Source organism: Olea europaea, chromosome 2, assembly GCF_002742605.1.
Source record: "Olea europaea var. sylvestris chromosome 2, O_europaea_v1, whole genome shotgun sequence".
In the NCBI taxonomy this organism is placed as follows: Eukaryota; Viridiplantae; Streptophyta; class Magnoliopsida; order Lamiales; family Oleaceae; genus Olea; species Olea europaea.
Genome location: NC_036238.1, coordinates 19,829,761 through 19,842,023, shown reverse-complemented (window position 1 = coordinate 19,842,023; position 12,263 = coordinate 19,829,761). Strand labels below are relative to the sequence as shown.

At 35.9% G+C, this 12,263-nt stretch overlaps 1 protein-coding gene across 1 annotated transcript; it reads right to left on the bottom strand.

The window, feature by feature from the left end:
• Positions 1–3,308: 3,308 nt before the first annotated feature.
• Positions 3,309–11,655, bottom strand: LOC111373418 (protein NRT1/ PTR FAMILY 5.5-like). Its single transcript, XM_022995959.1, has 6 exons — positions 11,580–11,655; positions 11,375–11,428; positions 7,067–7,281; positions 6,795–6,893; positions 4,438–5,012; positions 3,309–4,340 (listed from the first exon to the last, which is right to left on the bottom strand). The coding sequence occupies exons 2-6, from the start codon at positions 11,397–11,399 to the stop codon at positions 3,404–3,406; spliced, it is 1,851 nt and encodes a 616-aa protein (XP_022851727.1). The 5' UTR covers positions 11,400–11,428; positions 11,580–11,655; the 3' UTR covers positions 3,309–3,403.
• Between the last annotated feature and the right edge of the window lie 608 nt (positions 11,656–12,263).

Sequence of the window (12,263 nt, the reverse complement as noted above, 5' to 3'; positions counted from 1 at the left end):
GAAAAGTCTCATTTTATGGTAATCAGTTACATCACCACTTTGCAATGTGAATCGCCCTATGTGTTCTAGAGTAGACATCTCTCCTAAACCGGTAAACAGTGAGAATTCTAGCACTTTGTACCCTCTAGGCCATGGATATGCTTGGTCTATCCAATCAGGATATGGCTTTGTGTACGTCGGCCTAATGACGGGACGCACCCCAAAAGCCATCTGATCCTGTACGATTTCCATAATCTGGTTCCTCAACATGACGTTGGGGTCATATGAAATTCCTACAGGTTGTTTAACCGGTTGATTTACATGAGGCCTGATGTTTGGTCCTTGATTGGCAACAAAATTACCATGATTAGGGCCATTACCATTAGCCTGAATATCTATTCCCTCATTAACACGTGGAATATTCTGTCCATTGTTTAGAACATTATCTCTTCTGTTTGGTTTACCCCCAAGTTAGGCATACTACTACCATTGTTCTGATTTGGCACTGTAGTACCCCCTTGGTTTGAAGTAGAGGGACCAGAAAGCGGTTCTACCCCTTGATTCGGATTTAGGACCGAGGGATTATGTCCTACAATTGTCCTAGTTTGAAAGTGGTTTGTAAGAGGTATAGCCGGTTGACATATTTGGCATACTAACTTATTCATTGTTTCGTTCAACGTCTTTAGTTGTTTGGCCATGTTGTCATAGTGTACATTCCCATTTTGCGTAAATCTTTTCATATTATGAATACTTCGAAGATTTACCTGTTCAACGACGTCTTGCGTGAGATCTCCAAGTAATGCACGCATGGTTCGAGGACTCAACTCCGTCATTGGTTCGTAACGACTGTTACTGCTCTGATTCTGTCCATCTGTTCGTGAAGAGGCATGCTGCTCCTCATATCGCTCGATCACAGACTGGATTCCTCCCTGACTTGCTGCTTCCTTATCGGATCTCTGAGGCATATTGTTTCACCTTTTGTACTTTCAACACCTAACACCACTGTCCCACCGGGTGTGCCAAAATTGTTTTGCGCAGGTTATTCGCTAACAATTAAAAAGGATCAGACGATTGTGTAAGGGACAAAACCTCTTGAGACAAAGTCCCAAAAAGGGGTGTTCTTTTATTGGCGATGACTTTACAATTGGAAACGAAAAATAAAGTGCCTCCAAGGGGCGCAAGCACACGAGTTACTGAAAGAAAAGTGTTTAAGTCTAAAAACTAAGGAAATTAAAATTACATATTCTCTGTTCGAGAGTTTTGGATTCGGTCCTTTGTTTCTATGTCCTTTCTCCCTTTTATACTTCGTGGACAATCTCTTTGTGATCAACCACCCTAAAAACTGCTTGATTGTCCTATAACTGCCCACTTTCCTCATAATGACCAACTTGTCATAAAAACTGCTTTTTTTAACTGCTGCCGTTACTCTTTATCGTTCAACCTCTTTCGATTGAATTCCTTGAATCGTGGAACGTGATAGGGCTGCTTTAATAACTGCTTTGATAACTGCACTTCTTGATAACCACGACGCTTTATATTTGTTAAGACCTTGGGCGACTTGAAGGTTTGGGCGAGAATAGAGTAACAGCTCTGGGCGACTGTATGACACTCCATTTGCTCAGATTCTGGGCGACTTGTAAACTTGGGCGATGGCGTTACCGCGTTTTTGGGCCTCCCTGTTTGGGCCTTCATCTTGATTTGTTTGATTGGGCTTCATTCTTTGGGCTATCTGATTTGGGGATCCTTCAATTGGGCTTCACTCCTTGGACTGTTCGATTTGGGCTGAATTTTTATGTGTCAACATGAACAAACATACTTTAATAATGTTGGATGTTGCTCTACCAAGGGTCGTTAATGTGACATCGTTAAAGTATGTTAAGAATCATATGAAGATTGTGAATGATCAATAGATGATTCGTCACTCTTAGATAGTAAGAGGTTATGATCTGCATTTCATTCATTAAGTTGAAAACAAAATCCTTGACCAATGCGTACTCATAAATCGAAAATGAGTTTTCTACTTATATTTTCTTAATAGTATAATGAAAGATATGATCGATAATTGAGATTGACACATATCCATATCTCGAGATTGATCGGGTCATATTGACAAAGTGATTATAGTTTCACAATAAATGAACAAGTTTGGTTTTGCCATACCACGTGACATTTTCCGTTATATGTATTGCCTGACACATTACAAGATGTCAATTTGGAATAATGGACGTGAATTGGTGATAAATTAAAAAATGATATTTTAATTTATCGATTTTGATTATATCAAAATATTAATTACGTTGTTAGGCATCGTGATTGAGAATCAATGGGTTACATACAAAAGGAGAACTAGAAGAATGTGATTTACCAATTAATTAATTGACAAGTGTTGGACAATTAATTAATTGTATTGCTTGTTAATATGTCCGAATTAATTAGTTGGATTAATTAATTCATGGACCAAATTTAATTAGTTGGATTAATTATATATTGGACCGGATTAATTTAAGAGACAGACCAAGTCCACTTGGACATATATTAGGCTGTTAGGCTTTGAAAAATCTAGAGAGAACATAATTATTTTTGATAGCATAAGAAAAGAAAATCCTAGATCTCCAAATCTTGTTTCTTATGTGTATTTTTGTTGGAGGCTAGACAATTTTTCATGTTATAAGATCAGCAAAGGAGTTTGCAGAATCTACAAAAGGGTATAATTCCTATAACAATTTCTATTTAAATACAAAATAAATTTTTGGTGAGAATTGAAATTATTTTATTTTTCGTTACGCATGATTAATTAAATTCCCAACAAAAGGGCCATTCACAACAATCAAAGGTTAGAGAAGCTAAAGGAAGAAAAATCTTATAATCTTTCACTCTAAAAATCTGCATCGAATTCTAGAGTTCTCCAATTGAAATTTGAAGTGCCTTTTTCGCTGAAATTTTTCGGTGTATTATGACATCGTCTTTATCACCTATTAATGTGTAAGTCTAGTGTTCAAGTTTCCCACAAGCACATAGCCATTGTATTTTGGTGTGAATGTAGGGCAACATTTCTTCTATTGGCAAGTACGAAGTTCAAATCGGTGAGATTTGACTCTCGTATTTCTTCTTTGTATCAACTTTCAAAGCCATTGACCTAGCCACAGCCACACTATGAAACTTTGTTTTCTTTGTAACAAGATTGATACTACCAATGGAAAGGCTATCTCGAGGAGGCATATCATCCGCAATTATGCCTCAATCCAAATATTTTTGAAAGTAGAGCTGCTATATTATACAATTAAAAGATCATCAATGAAATTACAGAACCATCTGCAACAATTCTCCATTTAATGACTTTTATTTAATACTGTGTACAAACTCTTCCAGACCCTCAGTGCACACAAAAAGAACAAATACAATTTGCATAAGTGGAATGTTCATACTACAATTTCAGAAAAAGCCTAACCACCACGGCAACAAGAGCTTCGGGCCATTTACTCAGCCTCTCTTCGATCAGAATCTTCGGCAATTCACTATTTCTTTCTGGTTCTGGTTCTGGTTCTGGTTCTGGCTCCAGCTCCTTGTATCTGTAAATGTAAGCAATTAAAATAAACACAAGCATATTTACTGAACTCAAGGCTGCAAGCACCCAGTAATATCGATCTAGTCGACTCTTGTTCAACGTATACTGGAACCAGTTTTGTCTACCACCCTTCTCACTAATGTTACCAACCACATAAACCGAAAGCACACCCCCTATGAATCCTAGACCAGATACCGCTTCACTCCAGTGTCGGAGGTAATTTATCATTGATTTGGGAGCCTGATCCTTGAAGAAAGCAATCGAGCTCTTCTTGAAAAACGTGTCTAGGCCAGCAAGAAGGAAAAACTGGTAAAGGAGCCAAAATATACTCATTGGGATATCGTCCTCAGACTTGTCGAGTAAATCGTGTCTTCTAATCACTTTCAGCCGTCGAATCTCTATTTTGGCAGAAGTTATGCAACACAGTACTGATAATACCATAGCCACTGCAATTCCAACGGAAGGTGCATACTTTTTATATCCAGCAAAGCATCTCGCCAAACGGGAGTAGGATATGGAAAACAGTGTTTTCGCACCGTTAAACAGCAGAAGAAACACAGGAAGAGGAAGTGTCCATTTTCCAAGCTTGCGATCCAAGTGATTTGCTTGTTCCAGGAAGTACGTGTTTCCCATAGAAGATACGATCCCACAAACTATGAATGTCATCCACATTGGAACCATCCGAACAACAATTTTTGCTTCTTCTACTTCTGCAACTGTGCAAAGCCTCCACCTATTCTTTTCTTGTTCTTCCAGACTTCTATCCCGCAATATGATGGCAGCCTTCTCTAAGCCCCTGTGTTAAAGCAAACAAGAGAACAAGAATCAATTTCGGAAAAGATAAGGTTAACTAGTTCTTCTGACATTTCTCGTTATAAACAAATTATTTGTTTCAAATGCGCCTAATGTAAAGGAAACAGACAAGTGAAAACCTGAGAACACGAGTGTGGGAAAATGACTGATGCTCAGGGCCATCTTTCCTATAAAGTTCTTTATCATCAAGAGGAAATTGTTGGGATATCTTAAAAGTAGAGGCCACAAAGACTCTGCAAACATTTGTCAATGGACTCCCCTGTGGTTCAGGCTTAATGTATGAACACGAACCGCTCAAGAATAGAAGTGTCGCAGCAGCAGTACAGATTGCCGGAATTCCAATTTGGATTGTCCATTGTTTAATGTGAGGTAGAACAATAGATCCAATTATTGGTGGCACAGTGGTCACCATAACCATGCCTAATATCTGAAAATAAATTTTATTGCCGTCATCAATGTCAAAGTTCGTTCTCTGTTTAACAAAGAAAGGATACAGAGAGACGCTGTGACCAGCTATTCCTACAGCTAACAATGCCAAGGCCGTGTAGAACAAAACTTTTTGAGTGCCGCATATACAATTTGGTTCGTAGTCTTTGCAGGTGCCCATGGAACTGGCGAGGACTGGCGGTGTTGACATGTAAAGAAACCCCATACCCTGGAAAAAGTTGGAGTTCAGAAAACTTGAGAACTTCACTTCAGGTATACAAGGAAATTACTGAACACAAGCATCACCGTTTCAGAAACTTTTAACACGGACAGTTATTAAGGGTGCGTTTGGTTTGTTATATTCAAGCTGTTTTCAATTTTTAATTTTGTAAAACAATGAAAACGTGTCTGGTGTGGATAAACCTGTGAGATAAAACTCAAAACACATTTTTATCGTTCTTAATATTTTCAGAAAATTCTGAAAACACTCGAAACTTTAAAAATAAGCGTTTAAAAAGAATTTTGAAAAATAAGAATATAAAATTCTAATGTATAAAATTTTAAAAAGTAAAATTCAAGAAAAAATAAATTAAAAATATAAAATTGATAAATTCTAAAAAATAAAATATAAAATTCTAAAAAGTAAATTTCTCAAAAATGAAAAACAAAAATTCCGAAGAAATTAAATTATAAAAATTTTTAGAAAAATAAAAATTATAAAAAAAAAATGTTCAAATTCTTAATGATCTTTTATATAAAACGTTTAAAAAATATTTATAAATGAACAAAAAAAATAAAATTCTCAATGCACGTGATTAATTTTTATTTATTTACTTTTGTAGGAAGAAAATAATTGTAAGATTTGCTAACTTTAAAATGTATATATTATTTGCATCTTGTTTGGTCTTGATTTTTCAAGCCAAAAAATCATTTTTTGACTGTTACTTAACACAGTCAGTCGTCTTTTTTTATGTCTTTATTTACAGGTGGAACCTACTTTCAAGTTAACAGTCATAAAAATCCTTTGCAAAATTAGCGCCAAACAAGCGCTTGATAATTTATTAACATAGGATTGTTCAATCTTTACTAAATAATCAAATTTCATAGAATAAATTGTAATAACATAATTTTTCAAAGTTCCGAGTCAAACTCATTTTCTAATTTTCTATTCTGAGAAATAATTTTTCAAAATGAAAAAGTAATTGCATTTTTAGCAAATTTAAAACAGAAAATTGAAATTGAAATCAAAACTCAAAATTGAAAATTGAAACACAAACCAAATAGCCCTAAATGTTTTGAGCATAAAGAGTTAAATTGCTGGGCCATGTTATTCCGTTCTAATTATAGTAGAGGAGAAGAGGAAGAAGGCATTTTTTGGTTGGATCAACCCAACCAGTATGACTTTAACTTGTTTTGTTCAAAAACTTCTTCCGACGCTTTTCGAGAGTCGAACAACGGTATTCTAATGAAATAAGGAAAATGTCACTTTGTCCGAAAATGTTTGACACCCGATGTGACCGACCCTCACAAAGTGCACGGACTCCACGTGAATTAAATAATGTTGACCCCCAAGGGGTGTGTCTTCGTATGTCAACCATTATATTTCCCTAACTCGATCCATGAAATAAAGATTATTCTACTTGGGCATTAAGAATATCATTATGGTGTTCATTATGTACCCCAAACATTAATCATGAAATAAAAAGCTTCAACAAAAGTAAGGCCCACTTAACCTGTACTTGTACAGGGCAAAAGTAGCACGATTGATGTTATTAATCTGTCCACTAAATTCCTTCTCTAGATAAAGGGGTTTTTTATTCAATATATTCTGAAATTTAAATCTCACATATACGGAGGCATTAGTTATTCTTGATTTATACTACCATGATTGCAGTTTATGTATATTACAGCTCGAAGAAGCATAGATCTAACATTTCCCATCTCTTTCGATTTCTATCACCTATTAGTTATTTACACAATCGGTGGGGATATCGAAGTCTAGAAATCAAACCATGGAAGACACAATTTCTGTTAAAGTTCCAATTCCAAGGCTCGAAAAACATGCATCCAACCACAGAACTTGAACGTACTTATATCTCTCTTCCCGAATCTAAGACCAAAATAACAATACAGGGGAGAGAGAACAGGCTATAAGCTCAAAGATGCCTGAAGTATTAATCTCTTAAATTCTATGTTGACTCAAAAATTACCTCCAATATCCCCAAACAGATCGGACAATAGGATTGAACCAACAAAGTTGAGAAGATAGAAGAATTAACTAACCACACTGTAAGCTAGACTAGACAGCAGGAGCATTAAGAAGTGTCCCAGAAACGTGTCGACGAGGTAGAGAAACCCAATCGGCAATACCTTAGTAACTCCATTCCAAATGTTCAAAATTCCATTAGCATGAGTAAAACTTAGTTTCCATACATCTGTTAAGTATGTTTGCATCGCAAACATTGTGTACGCAGCCAATATATCAGCCCATTTCAAAACTGCCATTATACAGCAAGCAAAACATTTCACCATATAAATCCATCACCAATTCAATTTGATTCGAACAAATAGGAAGAAAATATAAGAGAATGAAATGTGTCTGTATTCACAGTGTAAAAGAGACTCCCTTTTCATATTTAGAAAAGGACGTCTAATATTCTATGTCAAATTTAGAATTTTCTATTACAAATATAAAATATTCTATATCAATTACAATATATTTAACAAGGGAAAATTTCATAGATAAGAAGATATGTATCTATCATTTCAAAACTAAGAATAAAAGTTTCAAATTTCAAAAATCAGATATTTATTAAATTAAATTTATTATTTAATTAATTAATCATATATTTTATTAATTAAATATATTAAATCACATATTTATGTACTTTGGTCACAAATTGACGTTTTAAATAGTCACGTATTATTTTTCGATTACAGACTCACAAATCAAAATTTTCATATGTCACAAATTATTTTTATAGTCACAATTACAGGTCACAATTTATTGATCACATATTTTACTGGTCACATATTTCATTAATCACATATTTTGTAGGTCACATATTACTTATTGATTACAAATTAGTCAATTTGTTGGTCACAATCGTTCAAATATTGATCACGAACCACTTCACCATCTCACCCTATCTTGCCCTACCCTAACCCCACCCCACCACAACCATCGCTGCCACAAACCACCACGTCGCCACGCTGTACCTAACCCCAATCCACTATAACCACCACCTCTGCCGCTCATACACCATACCTTAAATCACCGCCACACCATCACTCCCTGCACCACCGCCTATAGAATCACCACCTCACCATCACATCAATAGCTTCGCTTACATGCCTTACTGCCATGAAATAAACACAAATCCAATAGCTATCTCCATGTGGTGCCACCACCATCAACACTAGTCCGCCTTCAAACATCATCCCCCTCGCGCCTTGCTGCCATGAAATAAACACAAATCCCATAGCTACCTCTGTGCGGGGCCACCACCATCAACACCAATCCGCCTTCAAACACCATCCCCGCGCGCCTTGCTGCCATGAAATAAACACAAATCCCATAGCTACCTCTGTGCGGGGCCACCACCATCAACACCAATCCGCCTTCAAACACCATCCCCGCGCGCCTTGCTGCCATGAAATAAACACAAATCCCATAGCTACCTCCGTGCGGCGCCACCACCATCAACACCAATCCGCCTTCAAACACCACTGCCCGCGCGCTTTGCTGCTTGCACTGTGTCATCACTGCAGATTCGGGTTGCTATAGCAACAACGACGGCGACAGCGACGATTTGAGAGTAGAGAGATGGATGGTGAAGACTGAGAGAAAAAAGGAGAGGAGAGGACGACGGTGCACAATGCTGAAGAGAGAATGAAGAGGAGCAAGGAGAGAGAAACTTCAATGTAGGGTTTGAATGGAGGGAAATATATGGTAGGATGTATTTATCTAGATTAATTTATAATATTTAAATTATCTGATTTTTGTATAAATAAACATTACATCTTGTTTTAGAATTTAGATCTTTTAAAGTAGGCCTATATGTAATTTCCACATTTAACAATGTTGAATATTTGTTCAAAATCAATGGAATAATAATGGACTAATTGTTGGATTCAATTGGGGAATTGGTAGAATCAAAAGAAATTGAAAAATGAAAATTTTGATTTTTTACCTATACGTACACACATGCTTAATTTTGTGTTTACACGAGATGTGTTTTGGCTAAAACAGAATCAAATTTGTTTCTACTATGCATACGCAAGGTTTATACTGTGCGTACGCATAGTGTTAACAAATAGCTGTTGGCTAGTTTTTCAATTTGGAACTTGGGGACCGTTTTAGATTAAAAGTTGTTACTTCTCATCTTGTTTTGGCACCAATTCGTGATGTATTGATTGAGACCTATAAATAGGTGATGAATGATCAATACAAAAACATTAGAAACATTGAAAAACATCTTGAGATTCACATATCATTCCACATTGAATCAAACTATTGATTTAAATTCATATTCAATATTTTTGTATTATTAAAGTTTTGGAGGACTGCACTTATACTTTAGTGTTAAATCATTTACAAGGCTTGATATAATCCCACAAACCATTTGCCAAAACCCTTGAGCATCTCTTTCAATCCTGAGAGGAGGCAAATATCATTTGAGGACAGCGATCCCGCGTTCGAACCTTCGAATTTGTTCTTGACAACTTTTTGATTTTCCATCTTGTTGCTGTAATTTTGTTATTCCTTTTTATCTCTTCTCCAAACCCCTATTGTTTCCAACAAAAAACCCCTTCAAACTCGAGGTGACATGAAGACGACTAACTGAAATTTGGAAATGAGATAGATTGTAACTGTAGAGCATCGCAAAAAGATGAAGACGAGCAAAGTGATAATCAATCTCTACATGTCTGAAATACATTATGGTGGACAATCCGAATGGTATTCTCATTGACACAATAGAGACGAATGCTAGTGAGCTGGGAAGCGTCCATATCAGAAAGGATTCATTGAAGACAGATGGGCTCAAAAATAGTGCCAGCTAATGTAGGATAATCGACTTTGATGGTCGAGTGGACAACAACAGATTGTTTCTTACTCTTTTCAGGAGATAAGAGAACTTAGGATAATGCAATAGCCCATCGAAAAATACTGATAAGGATCACCAGTCCAATCAGAATCAACATAAGCCCGTAAATCAAGTAATGTGGATGAAGAACAGTAAAGGCCATGGAACAATGTCCATTTGACATAGTGAAGATTCTGAAGAACAACAACTTAGTGAATAGAGCTAGGATCACTCATAAATCTACTAATAAGATGTATAACATAAGTAAGGTCAGGGCAAGTGAACGTGAGATAGATAACGCTTCCAACCAACTGATTGCAAAAGTCATATTCAATAGAGGTTCACTATTTATTGCAAGGAGCTTGACATTAGGCTCAAGAGGACTAGTTTAGTCTTGCTATTCGTGTAGCTCTCGAGAGGAGATCCAAAGCACATTTGGCTTGAGAAAGATAATGCCCGTCTGAATCAAAGGCTACCTAAGACTAAGGAAATAGCTTGTGATTTCTCACAGATGTTGCCAATTTGTCGATGATAGAAATCAGATTAACAAATCCTCTCACCTAGTTACGGTTTTCACCTCCAAATCTCACTAATTTTGATGTTCAAACTGGAGCTAGAGATGAAACGGTTATTTGGGTGGGAAATATTTTAACTGCATGCATTCTTTTTCAAATGAGGGGGTATTTATAAATTTTCCTCTAAAATTTTGGGGTAATTTAGTTGTTGTAGATGAATAATAGATGGCCGCTCCTCGTTGGCTTATTGATAACTGATTCCATTATAAGCGTCACGCTTTACGTGTTTCTTGACAGCTTGTGGCCAACATGGATGAAGGAGTAGTTTGCATTCATTTTATGCGTACATTTGATGCCTTCAATCGTCTCGCATATTGCTATATGCTTTGTAGAGAATTCGGTAGAGTTGGGCTAACAGATAGGACGAGTGAGATTGGTAGCAAAAGTATTGTTGGACATTTTGGGCCTCAACTATCAAATATTTGATTGTTTGGATTGACAAAAAGTCTTGAAGAGCGTTTATGGGAGAAAGACGTTATGAAAATCTATAGGATTCTAGGATATGCTAACACCAGTGCAGGAAAAAAAATTGTAAAAGAGACTCCCTTTTATACTTACAGCCTAACATCTACATGGAGTAATAAGATAATTTATAAGGAAATGAATCAGGGAGGATCAGCTAATTATGAGGAAAATAATCTTGAATAATAAAATAATATTCTATGTGGAAATATAAAATATTCTATAAAATTTACAATGTATTTAACAAGAAATGTAATGTTATTCATAGTTGCTAGACGCCCTACACGGCATCCTACACGACGGTTTGTGATTTGTTGTATTAATGTGGTAGTTTTTTCTTGTCACATGTATATAATCACTAATCGCCACATACATTTCATGTACGGCAAGTGCGGTACTGAATGACTGCAAATAACATTATTCTAATAAGAAACATAGATAAAAAGAGTAAAACATCAACTAGTTACCCTTAATTCGTACAAAAGTCGTCATTTCTGAATTAAACGAATCACCCTCACTTCCTGCATAGCATTAATTAAAGGGAAAAAACTTCAAAATCCACATAGAAAACTTAAAAATAGAGCAATCCCTGAAGCAGGTATTTTACGTCCAATTATTAATCAAAAACTTTATTGAAAGTTAGTAATTAATTGTAATTTTTGTTCTTCTTACCTTCAAACTTGTCAGTGCAGAACTTTCAGAAACACAGAGAGATGGGAAACTCGCAGCTTTTTATATGCAAATTCATCATCCGTCTGTCTCTCTCCATTGGTTGAAAATAAAATAACATCAACAAGTTTGATCCAAACAACATTCTCAAGTCTGAACACGGAAATTAATATATAACCTTACCAGTCGTGCATTTTTCTAGTTTGTTAGTTTCTTTGATGTACTTTCAATAATTTTTCAATTCCTAACTTTTTCTAGTGTGGACGTCATCATCATCTGGAATGGTGATGTCTGAATTCATAATGTTACTGAATAATAGAATTGACTTGAATCAACCAGCCAATAGGAATAAAGTGAAAAGTGAAAAGTGAAAAGTGAAAAGTGAAAAGATTTAAGGCATATCATCCAGCTGAGTTTAAGTATCCATTCTTCTAAATTATTATTGGTTACTGTTGGGTCTTAAATGGGGTCAGAATGATGCAACAATTTCAGATGTGAGGACCACAAATGGGAATGAAAATATGCAAATAATGGGGGCAAAACAGATACAAAATTATTATTGGGCCTTGAATGTGAATGAATGGATGAGAGCCAAATTGGAGGTATTTCTTTTGCCCATGCAAGTACACGGGCAGAACTACTATGCGATCGCGTGGCCACTTTTTTAGCAAACTGAAGTCAAAATAG

Excerpts from the sequence above, each read along its gene's own strand:
- LOC111373418 (XM_022995959.1), bottom strand. The coding sequence starts at position 11,399 with ATGACGACTTTTGTACGAATTAAGG. Across the intron at positions 7,282-11,374 it reads GACTTTTGTACGAATTAAGG|TTTTGAAATGGGCTGATATA; the intron begins GTAACTAGTTGA and ends GTATAATGGCAG. Across the intron at positions 6,894-7,066 it reads CTAGTCTAGCTTACAGTGTG|ATTCGGGAAGAGAGATATAA; the intron begins GTTAGTTAATTC and ends TTTTGGTCTTAG.